The sequence below is a fragment of the Pelophylax lessonae genome, assembly GCF_965119305.1.
Source record: "Pelophylax lessonae genome assembly, chromosome: 1".
Taxonomy (NCBI): domain Eukaryota; kingdom Metazoa; phylum Chordata; class Amphibia; order Anura; family Ranidae; genus Pelophylax; species Pelophylax lessonae.
Genome location: NC_138768.1, coordinates 434,145,961 through 434,166,290, shown reverse-complemented (window position 1 = coordinate 434,166,290; position 20,330 = coordinate 434,145,961). Strand labels below are relative to the sequence as shown.

The 20,330-nt window shown below is 44.6% G+C and overlaps 1 protein-coding gene across 1 annotated transcript in view; it reads right to left on the bottom strand.

The window, feature by feature from the left end:
• SHOC1 (shortage in chiasmata 1) overlaps positions 1-20,330 on the bottom strand; it is a gene marked incomplete at its 3' end in the record, with an annotated part of 329,963 nt that overhangs the window by 185,343 nt on the left and 124,290 nt on the right. The window contains exon 7 of the mRNA XM_082259212.1: positions 3,832-3,953. Coding sequence (XP_082115338.1) covers positions 3,832-3,953 — 122 coding nt within the window. The remainder of the gene's footprint in view (positions 1-3,831; positions 3,954-20,330) is intronic.

The window sequence follows — 20,330 nt, the reverse complement described above, 5'->3', positions numbered from 1 at the left end:
CAGTCAGAGACACATACTGGCTATTAAAAAGCTAGTTGATCTCTATTCACAGCAGCTTTGAGATGTCATTTGATTAAATGCCCAGAAGTCCATGGAATGCTAATGCCAAATCCGTATCCAAATAAACCATGTCCTTTAGCCTCCAATTAATGGGGCACCATAGCTCTTGTGTATGGCACATTCTGTAGCCCACTGAACATTGTTGCTACCATGAAAGGGCTAATTTGTTCTGTTTCCCTCCACGCCAATGCTTCCCATTCTTCACCTTTTGCAGAGTTTCCTCAAAGTAATGTTTGATGCGCTGTTCAGATTTATATATGCTTATTCTTATGCATACCTGCCACTGTATTAAATATAGAGCTCTATAGATTAACCACTGGAGGGGGTTAACACTAACTGTACAATCAATATTCCTGCTTACTTAAAGCCCAGTTGAACTTTAAGTTTGAAATAGCTAAATATAAGTGCATCAAAAGGAAAGTTGTTTAAAATCTTACAGTTTGTGTTCTCTTAAGAAATCAACCACAGGTTGAGTAGACAAACCTGTGTCCTGCCAGCACCTGCAAAGTATGATCCTTTGCAGAGGTCTAACACACCTCCTGCCGAGTCAGTACCAGAGCTTTCTTTCCATTCCAGGGAGAGAGGGGGGGGGGGGGAGTGTGGAGCATGTGCTTTGCTGACTGCAGAGCTCTAGGTTAGGTCTGACTCAATAAAGAACATGTCCCACCCCTGCAAAGAGAAGAGATAGAAAAAAGATAACACTATACTAGTGTATCTCCCCGCGCCTCGGAAAAGGTTTTGTTTAAATGTATGATAAAAATATAAAAATGTGTGTAATTAGTGAGATATAAATACAAAAATATATATTGTGTGGCAGCAGCTGTAGATTTAAAATGGATGATAGAAAAATATATATAATATATAATAAAATATATATATACAGCGCTTGCCGCAGAAAAACAATTAACTTAATGTATGTGAACAATGTTGAAAACTTATCTTTACAGTATAAGTGAAAATACAAATCAATTAAACACATGAAAATTAATAAAAAGTTTCAAGGAATTGATAAATAGATGAATAAGTCTTTTCCAGTGGTGATCAATATATGTGAATAAAATAAATGTAAAATTCAATAAATAAAGTATTTTCAAGTGGTGATCAGGTGCAAAGTGCTTCGTGCTCAATAAATAAACGTTTGTGACTTTCGTGACGTGGATTCCTCTTTTCCTGTGGCTTGTGGTAGAAATAAATGACTTACCAGAATTGTTGGGTCCTATGTGCTGTATAGCACTAGGACCTACAGCGCTTGGAGGCCGTTCAGGCCGGATTGGGGATCCCCTTTGTGGATGATCCTGGTGGGATACAGGTTAGGTTCCTCCTTACCCGATCTCGATCCTCAGGATATGGGGTTAAAAGAAAGGCTCCAGATAGTGTATTATCGTTTTAAAAGTTTATTCATCAAATAGTCATAAAAATCGGAGCAAAGAAAGACTCAAACTCCAAGTTTGCAGGCAAAGAAACCGCTTACAAACACCTCCTAGCAGAGTGGCGAGAGGAGTGTTCCGGCTTGCGTTCCACGTGGTGCGTAGCGTGCTGACGTGCGTTCCACAACCTTGACGCGTTTCGTCACTTCCTGTGACATTTTCAAAAGGTAGGAGGTGTTTGTAAGCGGTTTCTTTGCCTGCAAACTTGGAGTTTGAGTCTTTCTTCGCTCCGATTTTTATGAATATTTGATGAATAAACTTTTAAAACGATAATACACTATCTGGAGCCTTTTTTTTAACCCCATATCCTGAGGATCGAGATCGGGTAAGGAGGAACCTAACCTGTATCCCACCAGGATCATCCACAAAGGGGATCCCCAATCCAGCCTGAACGGCCTCCAAGCGCTGTAGGTCCTAGTGCTATACAGCACATAGGACCCAACAATTCTGGTAAGTCTATACCACGATATTGCTGCGCTAAAAACACATATCATAAACATATCCAGGAAAGGCGAAAAGCAGCCAACACAAATCTTGAAATAAAAGATCAAAGGCAATATACATCTAAATGTGGCGCTAATCTAAAAAACTGTTTGCACAGAATGTTCTTAAAGATCCAAGGGAGAAAAAACAGTCCACAGGTAATCCATATATGTGAGTATAGAGGACTTCGGATGAAATAGAAGTGAAGATCCTCTGTGGGAGAAAGCCACCACCAGACACCCGCACACACTGATCCTTACCAGATATATGTGACCCTCATCACAAAGGTCATATGGCGTATATAAAGTGCATGTATCACAGGAAAATAGGATCCTCTACTTCTCACTCCTTAGTCTCAGCATATACTGTACCAAGCGATCGTCAACTCATCATGGGGCCCAAAAAAAGGAAAACAGAACACTGCCTCATAGTGTAGCCTGCTAAACAACCGTTCAATCAATTTCTATCCAATCAGGCAGGCCCTTATACCACGGAGTAGTTGGCAGATCTAAGAGATTCTCCAATCAGATTGCACCGTTCGTGGTCACGTTCTCTGCATCCCCAGTGAAAACACTCTCCGGCGGGGATTCATCCCGGACTGTTCTACCCCCGATGTGTGCTGGAGGGGAGCACAGGAACTGCCAGCACACGTTACCTCCTGCCCGGGAACAAGGCCACTCCCCCCAGGCCATTCTGGTAAGTCATTTATTTCTACCACAAGCCACAGGAAAAGAGGAATCCACGTCACGAAAGTCACAAACTTTTATTTATTGAGCACGAAGCACTTTGCAACTGATCACCACTCGAAAAGACTTTATTTATTGAATTTTACATTTATTTTATTCACATATATTGGTCACCACTGGAAAAGACTTATTTATCTATTTATCAATTCCTTGGAACTTTTAATTAATTTTCATGTGTTTAATTGATTTGTGTTTTCACTTATACTGTAAAGATAAGTTTTCAACATTGTTCACATACATTAAGTTAATTGTTTTTCTGCGGCAAGCGCTGTATATAGCCTAGGCTATTTTTCTATCAAAGAGAAGAGATTACTGTTTTTCAACAGAGAGCAGGGGCCCTACTCTACAACATGCTGGCAAGGCGACAGGCTTCTCTATTTTGGCTGTGGCTGTTTTAGCAAGAAAAAAAACTGAAAACATTGAATATCATTTGTTTTGATGTTCCAAGAATTTAGCTAATGTAAAGTGTAAGTAAAATCTAAAAAAAACTCTTATTTGTTCCCTTTTGATCTATTAAATATACAGTACAATTAAATGAGTTGTTATATGTATAACATCCTGTGCCCTCTCCATTTTTACAAGGTTATGAAGATGAGGAGAGGTCTGTGTTCTATGTAAGCCATCAGAAATGAAGAAGGTAGAGCTGTGTATGCAATCAGAAAATGTGGTTGGCTGTCCTCCAAACTCATCTGTATCTTGAACTCTCAACTCACACTTTGACCCATCCCACCACTCCTTAGAGTACAGAAAAGTGGAAGCTGAGAATTTGGATTAGGGATGAGTTCAGAGGATGCCCAAGCTCATCTCTATTCCTGCACAGATAAATAATTGCAGATGATGCATACAAAAAAAGGTGTTTTCAAACAGTAAACCATCAAATAAACCCTAAAAGGACAATATTGACATATCTACTGTGTCTACAGTCAACTCTTAACCTTCTCATACCAAAAATACCAAAAATATAATTATAAGTCCCTTTCTAAATTTTGGTGTGCTGTTTTGCATGCTTATAATTCAGAATTCAGAGAATGACAATTCAAATGAGGTTGGTTTTTGATTAGAGGAAACCATTTTAAAAGTTTTTACTGTCTACCCTGTCTGATGAATATACTTACTCAGAGTTTAAACTTTCTTTAGCATATAAGAGGATCCAGCAGCAGCTGTATTGCAAAGACAGAGCCACAAGTTTGAGGATCAGGTTTTCAGCTGACTTATCAGGCATCAGTCCTTCCAGACTCTAATTAAAATTTAATCAAATGTTAGGCTGTGCTTAAAGATTTTATGTTCCTGTTTTAGGGAAAATGTATTATTAATTAATTATTATTAATTATCAAATTCTACTATAAACTTACCTTAAAATTCCTATTACTAAGATTAAACAAACAGAAAATAAATACGCAGACGATGTTTCAAGGATTTAATTTTGTATTGGGTCTTTGTGTTAACTAAAAATTGTAGTATGCTTTCATGACTTTTGTCAGCAAATCATCGCATTTTTGGATTAGGTGTGTGAGAATGGACTACTATGCCAAAAAAGGAGGGCAATTTCTCATTTAACCTAAGCCAAAACTGTTATTTATATTTAGTTAGAGTATAGAACGGTTAGAATGCTTGCCTGCATCCTTCAACTGGAAGATTGAGAACTCCTTTCTCTCTGTCTATATGATGTGTTTTAGACAAAAGAGAAGGTGAAATTCCCCACTGGGTACACAGGAAGCATTACTAATTCCAGTAGAGTGAGGATTGCGATTATCCATTTGTTTTTCAGGTGACCCGGAGCAAGAAGATGGACCGAAGTTAAATTTTAGGGTGGAACTCCACTTTAAGAACTTTGTCAAAGTTTTTTTTTTTGATGTGTGTGTGTACTCCATATGGGGGTCAGGTAGAACTGGAAGAGAAGACCAATGCCCTGGGAACATTGTTAACATTTTTAAAGTTCTAACCCTCCCCATTATAGGATTTTGGTTTTGGCTGGAGTTGCACAGAAGCAAGGAAACTGCAGGCAATAACCCCTAGGCAATGTATGCATTTTGGTCATCTTAAGGAGAAATTACATTTGGATAAATATTTTGAGAAACACTGTATAATGTGGAGACTGAACAAAGTTTCCTATGCAATTGTAATGACACAGGAAACAGGCGCAAATGTTGTTCACTGAATTAACAAAGCTGTTTCACATCTACCTGCTCCAGTTTCTTCACACCTAAATAACAAAGGAATTGCGGCAGTTTTCAATATAGAAGATCCTCGTTAGGCTGAACCTGGCATATGGGATGTCAACTGTCTATTGTTAACCTGGCTGGAAGATAAGTCACATTCCTCTCTCTCTGGCTGTTAACCTTGGCAAACGCAGGGTTAACAGCCTTCCTCCTCCCTCTTGCTCTCGGTTGAGCAATTATAGGCAGCGGAAGGCAAAGCAAGCAGTTCCTGTTCCCTATGCTGTGTCTAGAACAAACACAGCATAGATAATGGAGTAGATTGCGCCTAATTAAAAAGGAGCTTGCACCCTCTTTGTTTATAAGAAGGATGACTCGCTTCATTTTCTCAGTTAAAAAGAGTGGGGTAGGATTAATGCTTGCCTCACTCTTCTCTTAAATTCCCCTCCTCCCTCAACTCCACCCCCAATGTTTACACAGATGATGTGTAAATAGTTGCTTAATGTACTCAGTGAATAAGGAATCACATAATCTTTGCTGATTATTCACACCAGTTTGTAAATTGTTCTGTAATTCCTCATTCCATCACAAAACCAGTCTACAGGCAGCTTTAATCTGAGTTTGTGGGACATTCAGTTACAGGCTTGCCATGAAAAATTACTTTTTCAGAAAAGTCCCTTGTACTTTAGAGAAGCGTATTTCCACTCTTAATCAAAAAGTTCAAATGCTCACTACAATCCTAATACACATACTGTACATTTTTAACTGGGTATCAGTCATCAACACTTAATCCATTTAAAGTGTCGGTTTCAGATATATCATGTCTTCTGCATCCAAGCAAATGCATGTTTACCCTAACATTGTATGACTGTCTCAAATGTAATAGATCTAATTTAAAAGCAACTATCCTTGCTAGTATACGTATGTAAATATATATCACATGACTGGCTAAAGCTGACCTCCTGGCAGACATAAAGGCACATGAAGCCCTATGATCACTAATACATCCTTAAAGTAGAATTCCAGCCTCAGCCTAACTAGTCTTAAAAATGCTCCCTCCCGACTCCTAACAACTATGCTGACAAACCTGCGTAAAAAAAAAAAGATATACTTACCTATTTGTAGTCTGCTCCAGTCAAGGGGCATGCTAACCAGCGCCAGCTGCAGGGGAGAGAAGAGAGCTTTCAACAATGGCTGGGAATACCTAGGAGGGGTGACATCCCCCATAGACTCCCATGTCCCAGCCATTGTCCCTCCTCTCACCTGCAGTATTTTTTATGAATGCAGTGTAAATACCTAAATTTGTATCAGCCTTTTGCAGTCCCTGTACAGCAGAGCTCAGAGAGCAAGAAGGAGAACAAAAAAAGGAGTTACCCAGATGTGCTGTGGTGAATGAAGCCATACTGATAAGATACAACAGAGTGACAGAGCGATGAACTCATCAGTCTTTTGCTTAACCTTTCACTGTCCAGTCACAGGGTTGGGATGTGGAGGGGACCTGTAAGTAAAAGTGAAGCTGCAGCAGAGAAATATGAGACCCCTGCCCTTGCCAGGTAGGGCTATGCTGTGTTGCAAGGCTGCATAAATCTCAGTACTGGAAGGACATAAAAATCTTTTGGCAGGTAAACCAGTATTTATATACAGTATGTAAAAAAGTATTTAACAATTCACCATTTTTCTAGAAAATACATTTCTAAAGGTGCTATTGACATGCAATTTTCACCACGTGTCGGTAACAAACCATGCAATCCATACATTAAAAGAAAACAAAACAAATAAGTTCAGAAATTAAGTTATGTGTAATAAAAATAAAAAGGCCATATGGAAAAGGTATTGAACACATGAAGAAAGGGAGGTTTAAAAAAAGGCATTGAAAGCCAAGGCACCAGCTGAAATCTATCAGTAATTAGAAAGCAATCTTTCCCCTTGTAAGTGCAAATTAATATCAGCTGGTTCAGTCTCAACTGATGGCCTACAAAAAGCTGTCTTAGGCCCCTTTCACACATGCTGTCCGCTTGTCCGTTTTTCATCCCACTGTTGACGGATGAAAAACGGACATCAATGTATCTCTATGTAAAAATGGATGACAATAGATGATCATCAGTTAACATTCATTTTCATCTGCTTCTGTCAATTTCCATTTTTTTGACGGATGAAAAAAAAAACAGATCGGACAAAAAACGGATGACAACGGATGAAAAACGGATGACAATGGATGAAAACGGATGACAACGGATGAAAACGGATGACAACGGATGAAAAACAGATGACAATGAATAAAAAACAGATAACAACTGACGAAAAACGGATTAAAACGGATAACAACTGATGAAAAACAGATGACAACTGACGAAAAAATGGATGAAAAATGGATGAAAAACGGATGGAAAACTGATACATTTTGACGTGACTGAACTGATGAACTGAATGGACTGTATGTGTGAAAGGGGCCTTATTACTAATGTATCACACAAGAAACATCTCATGATCGGTAAATGCAAAGAGCTCTCTCTCAAGACCCTCGCAACCTTATTATTGCAAAACATACGGATGGCATTGGTTACAGAAGGATTTCTATACTTCTGAATGTTTCAGTGACCACTGTTGGGCCCATAAGCCAGAAGTGGAAAGAACATCATTTCACTGGCCTTGATCAGGTGCTCCTTGCAGTATTTCTGACAGAGGACTGAAAAGAATTATCAGAAGAGTTGTCCGAGAGCCAAGGAGCACTTGTGGAGAGCTTCAGAAAGACCTTGAATTAGCAGGTAGGAAAACAATAAGTAATGTATTCTCACCACACAAGACTCCATTGCTGAAGAAAAAGCATGTTGAAATTCGTTGCACAACATTTAGACAAGCCTGTGAAATACTGGGAGTATATAGTCTGGTCAGATGAGACCAAAACCTTTGGATGCCATAATACACACCATGTTTGGAGGTCAAAGGGCACTGCTCATTACCCCAAAAAAACTATACCATGTCATTGTATGACATTGGAGGATCCATTTGAAGGACACCAAGTTGGGGCCGGTTCTCCGAAACAGACCTAAATTTGTCTATAGAAGGGCTCCCAATGTGAAAAACAAAATTGCCCCTAGCAAATTACCATCCAGCAATAAGTCCTCCTCCCATCCTTTGGCTACCTTTTTCAATATAGTAGTTTCAATGTAAAAAAACAAAATGCAACATGTGCAAATTTGTCGACCACCGCAAAAAGAGTTTTACAAAGGAAAAATGTATTCAGTCAGTTCCTTCTTCTCCTGTTCCACAGTTTTTGTTGTTTACTGCCTCTCATGTCCCTATGGTCTCCTCTATGTAGGTAGGACTAATCGTACAGTCCGGGTATGTTTTGGTGAACACAGGAGACTCATTGAGGAAGGCAGCACTGATCATATTGTTCCCCACCATTTTAAATTCACTCACGATGGCTACACCCATGGCCTTAGAGTTTGGGTTTTGGAACAAATTCCCCACTGTGACTCTGTGGCTGAGAGGTTTCAAACCCTCTGTCACAGAGAAAGCTTTTGGATTTACAACCTCAAAACTCTTTCGCCAGGAGGCCTCAATGAGGAAATTGAGGTGCGTACTATTTTGTAACTGGTCTCCTTCTTATACATTTTTCAATTTTGGTAAATTATCCGAGCTTCTGGTATCATGTACCTTTGCTACATACCATTCAGTCTCTTTGAATTAGAAATGCATATCAGTTGTGTGTGTATATATACATTGCCTTGCGAAAGTATTCGGCCCCCTTGAACTTTTCGACCTTTTGCCACATTTCAGGCTTCATAAAGATATAAAACTGTAATTTTTTGTGAAGAATTAACAGCAAGTGGGACACAATCATGAAGTGGAACAAAATGTATTGGATATTTCAAACTTTGTTCACAAAAAAAAATAAAAACTGAAAAATTGGGCGTGCAAAATTATTCACCACCTTTACTTTCAGTGCAGCAAACTCTCTCCAGAAGTTCAGTGAGGATCTCTGAATGATCCAATGTTGACCTAAATGACTAATGATGATAAATAGAATCCACCTGTTGTGTAATCAAGTCTCCGTATAAATGCACCTGCTCTGTAATAGTCTCAGAGGTCCATTTAAAGCACAGAGAGCATAATGAAGAACAAGGAACACACCAGGTAGGTCCGAGATACTGTTGTGGAGAAGTTTAAAGCTGGATTTGGATACAAAAAGATTTCCCGAGCTTTAAACATCCCAAGGAGCACTGTGCAAGCGATAATTTTGAAATGGAAGGAGTATCAGACCACTGCAAATCTACCTGGCCGTCCCTCTAAACTTTCAGCTCATACAAGGAGAATACTGATCAGAGATGCAGCCAAGAGGCCCATAATGACTCGGGATGAACTGCAGAGATCTACAGCTGAGGTGGGAGACTCTGTCCATAGGACAACAATCAGTCGTATACTGCACAAAACTGGCCTTTATGGAAGAGTGGCAAGAAGAAAGCCATTTCTTAAAGATATCCATAAAAAGTGTCGTTTAAAGTTTGCCACAAGCCACCTGGGAGGCACACCAAACATGTGGAAGAAGGTGCTCTGGTCAGATGAAACCAAAATCAAACTTTTTGGCAACAATGCAAAACGTTATATTTGGCGTAAAAGCAACAGCTCATCACCCTGAACACACCATCCCCACTGTCAAACATGGTGGTGGCAGCATCATGGTTTGGGCCTGCTTTTCTTCAGCAGGGACAGGAAAGATGGTTAAAATTGATGGGAAGATGGATGGAGCCAAATACAGGACCATTCTGGAAGAAAACCTGATGGAGTCTGCAAAAGACCTGAGACTGGGATGGAGATTTGTCTTCCAACAAGACAATGATCCAAAACATAAAGCAAAATCTACAATGGAATGGTTCACAAATAAACATATCCAGGTGTTAGAATGGCCAAGTCAAAGTCCAGACCTGAATCCAATCAAAAATCTGTGGAAAGAACTGAAAACTGCTGTTCACAAACGCTCTCCATCCAACCTCACTGAGCTCGAGCTGTTTTGCAAGGAGTAATGGGCAAAAATGTCAGTCTCTCGATGTGCAAAACTGATAGAGACATACCCCAAGCAACTTACAGCTGTAATCGCAGCAAAAGGTGGCACTACAAAGTATTAACTTAAGGGGGCTGAATAATTTTGCACGCCCAATTTTCCAGTTATTTATTTGTTAAAAAAGTTTGAAATAACCAATAAATTTCGTTCCACTTCATGATTGTGTCCTACTTGTTGTTGATTCTTCACAAAAAATTACAGTTTTATATCTTTATGTTTGAAGCCTGAAAGGTGGCAAAGGGTTAAAAAGTTCAAGGGGGCTGAATACTTTCGCAAGGCACTGTATATATTTATATATATATATATATATATATATATATATATATATATATATATATATATATATATATGTGTGTATTATTTATTTAATTTCATGTTTACTATACTTTACTATATTTGTCTTATATACATCTTTATTACCAATATATATCCATCTTTTATCATATATGAATATATCTTCGGTAATATGGAAATGTAGTACTTGATCCTTATATTTACAGTATAGCTATTTTATTGTATATTCTTGTTTTACTCCCTGTTTCCAGTAGTAACATTGAATTCCCAGAAACCAGTAGCCTTCAAGCCAAGGCTTAATGGCTCAGCTATGTCTTCTGTGATTTTCTCTCCTCTCCTACTTTCCTCCCCTACTCTCTCTTCTAGCTCTACGCAGCAGCTCAGCTTTCTCCCTCTTTCCCCTCCCATGTTCCTCCCCTTCCTGCTATGTTGGCTTTATAAGTCCATCACTTCCTTTCACTGTCATGCACACTAGGGATAGACCGATATGTTTTTTTCAGGGCCGATACCTATACCGATATTTTGGTCACAAAGTATCGGTATCGGTCGATATCGGCCGATATTTTGTACATTTAAAGTTTTGAAAAATAAAGATAGTTTTTGACACAAATCTGGTACTGAACATGTTAATGATTGTTTATTAACATTTTTAACATTAAAGGTTCGTTCTTCACACCTTACCTGTGTAGCACCCTCCTAGGTAGGTGCAAGGCCATTTGAAGGAATTTGGGGGCCCTAAGCAAAATGGACATGGAGCCCCCCCGACCCCCCGCACACACGCAAAGCCTACAGGAACCACAGCATAGCCATACAGTTTAAGTATCTATCTATCTATCTATCTATCTATCTATCTATATATATATATATATATATATATATATATATATATATATATATATATATATATATATATATATATATATATTTACATATATGATATAGATATAGAGATAGATAGATAGATAGATAGATAGATAGATAGATAGATAGATAGATAGATAGATAGAATAAAGAAAGAAAGGAGAGAGAGAGAGAGAGAGAGAGAGGAGGGGGACAGATAAACAAAAAGAGACATAGGAAGACTAAGATTAGAAGGGAGATAGAAAAAAAAAAGAAAGAAGTTTTCAGACCTGTCGGCACTCGGCAGATGTAGAAGCAGAGGGTCCTAGCAGCTACTTACCCTGATGCTATCTGCTCCTCACTCATCCACACCGGCTGCAGGAATTTTAATTGCATTTAGAGCCCTGCTATCTGTATACAGCAGGAGCTGTCAGTCTGCACTGTCCATGGGCTGGTCCATACTCTGCATAAAGTCTAGCTGGTAGGCCAGGGATCTCTCTTGTGTCTGCAGATCTTATCAGACTTTTTAGAAACCTGTTGAGGCAGAGAGGAGCCCCCTTGAGGGAGATCCGATAACAGTGTCATTGCACTTTACTGCATTGACGATCAAAGGGGCGCTCACAGCCTCACACAGTGTCGTTGCATTTATTCTTAACCAGTGGTTGTCTTGGGGCCCCAGGCCAGCTCAGGGCCCCAAGCAATTGCTTGGTTTGCCTGCCTTGTAGCAACGGGCCTGGGTAGGTGCTAGGCAGGTAAAACGTAGTTGCTCTATCTGCTTATCAAGGGAGCCTGATCAGTAGTTAGGCCTGCTGGGTGTGCTCGATGTGCGATTCATGTGGACTGAGGGAGTGTCCCCACTGTATCCAGAAGGAGGCTTGTTGGACAGTGGAGGAAACCTGGCCAATGACGCACAGGCTTTTGTACTGTCTCAGTGGGTCTGCACAGAGAGAGGTGCATCCTGGGACAGGGTATAAAAGCCAGGAGCACATGTGGCAGGGGGTCTTTGGATGGAAGCCAAGTCCCAGAAGGAGGGTGACGGCTGTCTCCTCTTCTGAAGGTGTGGAGGTGGTCACAGGCAGTTGGCCTAGTGGACCAACAAAGTGTGGCTAAACTCAGAGGTCCAGTGGAAGCTGACTGAGGAGGTGAAGGTGGAGAAACTCTATAAAAACAGTGTCCGTGAGTAAAGGGATGCTTGCCAAAGGGTCTGCCCAGGAAGGGGATCACTCCAGTGGCTAGAGTCAGTGGACAGAAGTCAGCACACAGGCAGCGAGAGTAAAGGGGTGCCAAGTTATTAACCCTGAAGAGGGAACAGTTAATATATCTTCACTTCAGTGGCAAGGTGAAGCAGCGGCCTTAACGCATTCTACAGTTAGTTGTCCTCGGGATTTGTGCAAAGTTAACGTTGGAGTATCCCACTCATCCTTTCTCCTATCCCAGTTCTAAATAATACACAAAAACCACATCCCCTGGACTGATCATTGACTGAGCCAAGGACTGTATTTGATGTTCATCTGCTTTCAGTTGCTAGGGGTAACCCAGGGGAACCCAAGAAGTGTAATCCTCAGCAGCTCTCTAGGGGGCAGTGCTACACCTGCATGAAAACGGATAGGAAAACCGCACAGCTTTCACTTGCAGGGACATTAGTTTCACATCATGTGATTGTGAATGATGCATTAACTGCTGCAGTAGTGCACTCACTCACTGCAATGATTTTAAATCACTACTGCAGTCAGTGCAAAACTGCTAGAAAAAAAGCTAGACAAACCTAGACAGTGGATTGGAGTGGAGACTAGTACTACTACTCTTTTCAATACTCCCAGTTAAGTAGAACAATATTATAGTGCAGAAAGCATAACATATCAGCATGTTCACCTGTTAAATGGTTTCTGTTTTTTTTATATATTGCTGCCACTTTATCAACACGCTCACTTGGTACAGGAGAGGAAAGAGGAGCAGAGAGGTATCTTCTAGCATGAGAGGCAAGTCTTTTGTAGTGTGCCTCATTTTCTTTCCACCACTGAAGAGGCTCACCCCTTCTTCTGTCAACCGCCTCTTCCTTCAAATAGAGATGAAGTTCAACATCCAGGCTCATTATTGCAGATTCAGAGGAATCCCCTGTATGAGGCCCCAATAAAACACTGAACATCATAGCACATATGATGTAACAAGAGAAAGTCCTCAATAGAAACTTTGAATTGAGTCAGATGTTGGGAAATCTTCATGCACACTATTTGGAATCGGCAAGAAAAGACAGTCCAAATATTAACCAGGTAAGTGGATCCAAACACATGCATATAACAAGGAGAAAGCCTCCACCTCACCGCTGTGCATGCCTTATGGTAATACACTTACCAGAGGCGGCTTAAAATTAAGCCTGTAGTATCAATCCCAGATGGACAAACTCCTCACCAAGATGGATGGACCACATTCAGCATAGTCAGATGTGTATGTAAATAAATAGCGAAATACACATAGCGTAATCCTGCTAGTGGCAAAGTTTATTTAAGATAATCCCCAAACATGAATCCCTCAAGTATTGCACTCACACGTGAACAGATAACAAACAGCATATAGTATGGTTACCGAATGCCCAATAATCGTCTCCCCTTCTGCAGCGGTTAACCTGCTTGGTACCTTGTCGGCTTCCTTCCGGGTGTGACGTCAGACGTTAGTGGTAACCCTAGTGACCGCGTGCTCACGCCCTTACGTGTTTCGTCATCACGGACTTCAACTGAGGGCATGAGCACGCGGTACGCTCACTCCCATTTATCGTCCATGGAAGAACACGGTTCCAGCTCCCAATCTACTGACGTAGAAGCAACGTAGCGGATGTATACACGCCCCCTCTACCCTGAACAAAAAATATGGCCATAGTTCTGCCTGTACAGTGCGTGACATCCTTACCTAGTCCGTATCCCAATACATTGTCAGGTCACCTGTGGCCAGGTGACAACTGAACCCTGTTGGAGGCAGGGGCGCAGCGCAAGGTAGTGAACCCGATAGCAGACTGCTGCAGATGGACCGGAACGTGAGCCAAATATTCCCCAGGGTGCGGAGTCTAAGACCCAGCAGGTGTTCACCAGAGCCTCTAGTGGTGAGGATGGACTTGGCTGCAGCTGGGCCCAGGTCGCAGCCCCTGGGGTCCCCCAGGTAACGCTCCATAGGGAGAGAAACGAAGCAGCCACTCAGGACACACGGAATGGTGATGGGTAAGCCAAGGTCGGGGTAACAGGCAGACAAGGGTAACCAAGGGACAGGCCAAAGGTCAGGGTAACAGGCAAACGGGAATAGTCAGAGACAAGCCAAAGTCGGTACACAGAAAAGTAGATCAAGCACACGGCAAACAGGAAACAAATACTGTTGAACAGAAAAGCAGACCTGCAGTGCACTGGTTAATATAGACTTCCTGTGATGACCTGGGTTGGGCAGGAACAGGAAGGAGAGGTGATAAAAAGGAACCAGAAGTGCAGTCTGACCTCTAATACAGACATGAAGGGACAGGTAAGCTTGCCAAACACTATTGCAAGTCCATAACACTACCCCCCTCTTACGAGGCCTCCCCCTACCCCGCCTGGGCCCGGGTTTAGAGGGACACCTCAGATGAAGCCTTCTTAACAGACGAGGTGCAAAGACCTCCGATGCAGGAACCCAAGACCTCTCCTCAGGACCAAAGCCTTTCCAATGAACAAGGTACTGAAGAACGCTTCTACAGAGTCGGGAATCCAGAACTTGACTGACCTCATATTCCTGATTATCCTCAGAGACTGGTGCCATGGTAGGGAAAGGACAAGAGAACTTATTGAGGACTAAAGGCTTCAGAAGGGAAACATGGAAGGAGTTAGCAATTCTGAGGCTTTTGGGGATCTGAAGTTTGAAACAAACCTGATTCAGTTTAGAAATTATAGTTTATGGACCAATGAATCTTGGAGCAAACTTCAGGGAAGGCACTCGAAGCTTGATGTTCCTGGTGAAGAGCCAAACTTTGTCCCCTGGCTGAAGAGAAGGCGGTTTACGCCTGCGGCGGTCAGCAAAGCCTTTGAATTTGTCGGCAGCTGCCCGGAGGGAATCATGAACGTCACTCCAGATAGAATTGAAGGACTCCTGAGCTGAAGCCAACGCTGGGATATCCGGAGAACAGGCCATGGGAAGCGGAAGTTGAGGGTGTCTTCCATAAACTGCGAAAAAAGGGTGTTTTCTGCGAACTGGTATTTACATGATTGTTATGGGAAAATTCCGCCCACGGAAGTAGAGAGGACCAATCGTCATGAGGAGCGGAGACTAAGGTGCGAAGAAAACCCTCTAACTCCTGATTAACCCTCTCTGTCTGCCCATTGGTGTCATGGTCTTACCTTCTTGCTGTTCTCCTTCGTTTGACATGTGCTGGCGGCCATCTTGGTTTCTGGGTTTCTTGTAGCCTCCCACCCTGCGGCTCCTCCTTCCCACTGGGAGGAGCTGGATGCCTAGCTCATATATATAGGTGGTCTGTAGCTTCAGTTCCCTGCTTGGTTCTCCTGTGTTCACATGCTTCTAGACTGCTGCTACTTCTGGTTCCTGTTCCTGGCTTCGTCTGACTACCCTGCTGGTTCCTGATCCTGGCTTCGTCTGACTACCCTGCTGGTTCCTGATCCTGGCTTCGTCTGACTACCCTGCTGGTTCCTGACCCCTGGCTTCGCAAAGACTCTGCATCGGTTTCGCCATCCGTTTGGACTTTTGCTTTATAGCTTGTTTTTCAATAAAGCTTTCTTATTTTCACTTATCTGTTGTTGTACGTCTGGTTCATGGTTCCGTGACATTAGGACCAAGCCATGAATTCTGACGGTACAGGGCCATCCTCGCTACCCACGCTGGTTGCCAGACTTGATCAGCAGGATCACCTGTTGGGTCGGTTCGCCGTGGCGTTGCAAACCCTGCTTGAACGCACGGCACCACAGGCCACGAATTCTGACGGTACAGGGCCATCCTCACTACCCACGCTGGTTGCCAGACTTGATCAGCAGGATCACCTGTTGGGTCAGTTCGCCGTGGCGTTGCAAACCCTGCTTGAACGCACGGTTCATTTCGCTCCCGTTGCCGATGGGTCGGTTGTCGCTCCTGGGCCCGCTCCTACTGCCGCTCCGGTTGTTGCGCCAGAGTCTACCCCGACACCTGTTGTTGCGCCTGCGGTGTTTCGGGGTATGTCCGGTTCTGCCCCCCTTCCACAGCGCTTTGGGGGAGAGCCAACTCAGTGCCGAGGTTTCCTTAACCAGGTGGGCATTTATTTCGAGTTGCTGCCACATGCCTTTCCTACTGAGAGATCAAAGGTGGGCTTCTTAATCTCGCTGCTCTCGGACAAGGCCTTGGCCTGGGCCAGTCCTTTATGGGAGAACAACAATCCGGTGGTTGCCGAGTTTTCCGGTTTTGTTGCTTCTCTTCGGAAGGTATTCGATGTGCCGGCTCGTGCTGCCTCTGCTGCGAAGCTCCTTATGTCCATCAGACAGGGTTCACGATCCGTAGCTGAATACGCCATTGAGTTTCGTACCCTGGCAGCAGAGGTGGGCTGGAATAATGAGGCTCTGGTCGCTGCTTTCTCTCATGGTCTCTCGGATGCCTTGAAGGATGAGGTTGCAGCTAAGGACCTACCAGTGGAGCTCGAGTCTCTTATTTCTTTCCTGATTTTGATTGACACCAGACTCAGGGAGAGACCTTCCTTTAAGGAGAGTCTGCGGAGGCCTCCTAACAGATAGGCGCCTACCTTTGTTGTCCCACCCGTGCCTCCCTCTCCTCCCACGCCTCCTGGGGATGACTTGTCTGGGGGTGAACCCATGCAGCTGGGGTTTGCTCGCCTGTCCGAGGGGGAGAGGGTACTCCGGAGACGCGAGGGCCGATGCATGTACTGTGGTCTCGGTGGGCATTTTCGGTTGGCATGTCCAAACCGTCCGGGAAACGCTCGCACCTGAGATCCTGTCGGGGGCAGATCTTGGGTGGAGTCTCCTCGTCCCCGGTTTCCCGTGTTGACAAACCACTGATCACTGTTGTCCTCTCCTGGGTCGGGGGCTCGGTGACGACCCAGGCGTTGGTGGACTCTGGTGCTGGTGGTTTGTTCATTGATAGTGTGTTCGCTGCCGCCAATTCCATTCCTCTGCAGGCTCGAGGTTCTCCTCTGGCTCTTGAGGCGATAGACGGCAGACCCCTTCTGCCGCCACACGTGACTCATGAGACCCTTCCAGTGGGGTTAGCCATTGGTGCCGTCCACAGAGAGTCGGTCTGCTTCCAGGTTATTTCGTCTCCACACTACTCGGTGGTCTTGGGGTACCCCTGGCTCCAGAAGCATAATCCGATTTTCGATTGGAGATCGGCCGAGATCCTCTCGTGGTCACCGCAGTGTGGGGCTAGTTGCATCCATGGGCCTGTCAAGTTGCTGTGTACTTCCTCGGACTCTCTGTTGCCCCCTGAATACGAGGAGTACCGGGATGTATTCGATAAGGTGCGCGCGGTTGCCCTACCTCCGCACCGCCCATACGATTGTGCCATCGAGTTACAATCTGGTGCCGTTCCTCCTCGTGGCAAAGTCTATCCACTGTCGGTAGCGGAGAATGAGGCCATGGAGGAGTACGTGAGGGAGGCGCTTTCACGCGGACACATTCGCAAATCCTCGTCCCCGGCAGGGGCTGGATTTTTCTTTGTGAAAAAGAAGGGCGGTGAGTTGAGGCCTTGCATCGATTACAGGGGTCTCAATCGCATCACGATCAAGAACGCTTACCCGATACTCTTGATTTCCGAGCTGTTCGATCGCCTTAAAGGGGCCACGGTCTTTACCAAACTCGACCTGAGGGCGGCATATAACCTCGTAAGGATCAAGGCGGGCGATGAGTGGAAGACCGCGTTTAACACCAGGACCGGTCATTATGAATCCTTGGTTATGCCCTTTGGGCTGTGCAATGCGCCCGCAGTCTTTCAGGAATTCATCAACGATGTTTTCCGTGACCTGTTGCAGCAGTGTGTGGTGGTCTACCTGGATGACATCTTGGTCTATTCTGAGTCCATGGAGACCCACATTCTGGATGTCAAACGAGTGTTGCAACGGTTACGAGAGAACAAGCTGTTCGGTAAGCTTGAGAAATGCGAATTTCACCGATCCCAGGTAACCTTCTTATTTTACATCATTTCCGCTGAGGGGTTCTCCATGGATCCTGAGAAGGTTTCGGCTGTCTTACAGTGGCCCCAGCCCAGTGGTCTTCGCTCCCTGCAGCGCTTTTTGGGCTTCGCCAATTATTATCGGAAGTTCATCAGGGACTTTTCCATGCTAGCCAAGCCTCTCACGGATCTGACCAGGAAGGGCAGTAATTCCCAGGTCTGGCCGCCCGAGGCCATCCGAGCTTTTGAGGCTCTAAAGTCCGCCTTTGTGTCGGCTCCGATTCTGTCGCATCCCAACCCTGGGTTGCCCTTTGTCCTCGAGGTGGACGCGTCTGAGACGGGAGTAGGCGCCCTTCTGTCTCAGCGTAGAACACCAGAGGGTCCTCTGCTTCCTTGTGGGTTTTACTCCCGGAAACTGTCTTCCGCGGAGTGCAACTGCCAGATTGGTGACAAGGAGTTATTGGCCATCGTGCAGGCTCTTAAAGAATGGAGGCACTTGCTCGAGGGTTCGGTGGTTCCGGTCCTCATCCTGACGGACCACAAGAATCTGACCTACCTCTCTGAGGCCAAGAGATTGACACCACGTCAGGCCAGATGGGCTCTGTTCTTGTCACGTTTTAATTACGTGGTCTCCTACCTACCCGGTTCCAAGAACATCAGGGCGGATGCCTTATCACGGCAGTACTCCGACCTGTCCAGGGAGGAGTCGATTCCGACTTCGGTCATACCTCCGAATCAGATCCTGGCTGCCATTCGCACCAGCCTGACCTCTCCCCTGGGTGAGCAGATTTTGGCGGCTCAATCTGGTGCTCCCTCTGGGAGACCCAACGGCAGATGTTTTGTGCCTGAGGAGTTGCGCACTCGGTTGTTGCGAACCTACCATAACTCCAAGACCACGGGGCATCCTGGAAAGAATCAGCTGTCCTGGGCTGTTTCACGTCTGTTCTGGTGGCCTTCCCTACGTTCCGACATCGCCGCATATGTAGCGGCATGCTCCGTTTGTGCCCAGAGTAAGTCCCCTCGGCACCTTCCGTTGGGCCTTCTGCAACCCTTAGCCACCGGGGAGCGCCCATGGTCACACCTGGGGATGGATTTCATTGTGGACCTCCCTGCATCCCGTGGCCATACGGTCATTCTCATGATTGTGGATCGGTTTTCCAAAATGTGCCACTGTGCTCCTCTCAAGAAGTTACCCTCTGCACAGGAGTTGGCCACGATTTTTGCCAGGGAGGTCTTCCGGTTGCACGGTTTGCCCAAGGAGATTGTGTCGGATTGGGGGAGTCAGTTTGTGTCCAGGTTCTGGCGCGCCTTTTGCTCCCAGTTGGGGATTCATCTCTCCTTCTCCTCGGCCTACCACCCTCAGTCCAATGGGGCCGCAGAACGATCCAATCAGGCCTTGGAGCAATTCCTTCGTTGCTATGTCTCCGATCACCAAGACAATTGGGTCGACCTCCTGCCTTGGGCTGAGTTTGCCAGGAACACGGCGGTGAACTCTTCCTCTGGGACGTCTCCCTTCATGGCCAACTATGGGTTCCAACCTGCCGTGTTGCCGGAGGTATTCTCTCCCCAGGATATTCCGGCTGTGGAGGATCACCTTTCCGTCCTACGTGCTTCTTGGGTACAGATCCAGAAGTCCCTTGAGGTCTCTGCGCAGCGCCAGAAGAGGAAAAATCCAAGCCAATATTGAGGGATTTGCAAAAGGCTCTCCAGAAACGAGACGTAAATTGAACGCCCCTGTCAGAAACAATGTGAGAAGGAACCCCATGGAGGCGGAAAATTTCTCGAATAAAAATGGGAACCAAGGCAGGAGCAGAAGGAAGACCAGGAAGGGGAACAAAATGAGCCATCTTGGAAAATCGATTGACTATCACCCAAATGACCGTATTACCGTCCAACAGTGGGAGATCGGTGATAAAATCCATGGCAATATGAGCCCAGGGTTCCTTAGGAATGGGCAAAGGCATGAGGAGACCAGCAGGAGCTTGTGTGGAGGATTTAGACTGAGCACAGACATGACAAGCCTTGACATAGTCTTTGACCTCCGAGCGGAGATTAGGCCACCAGTAGTGACGGCTGATGAGCAAGAAGGAGCGGAGAAACCCTGCATGGCCCGTCACCTTGGAATCATGCCCCCACGAAGAATCTT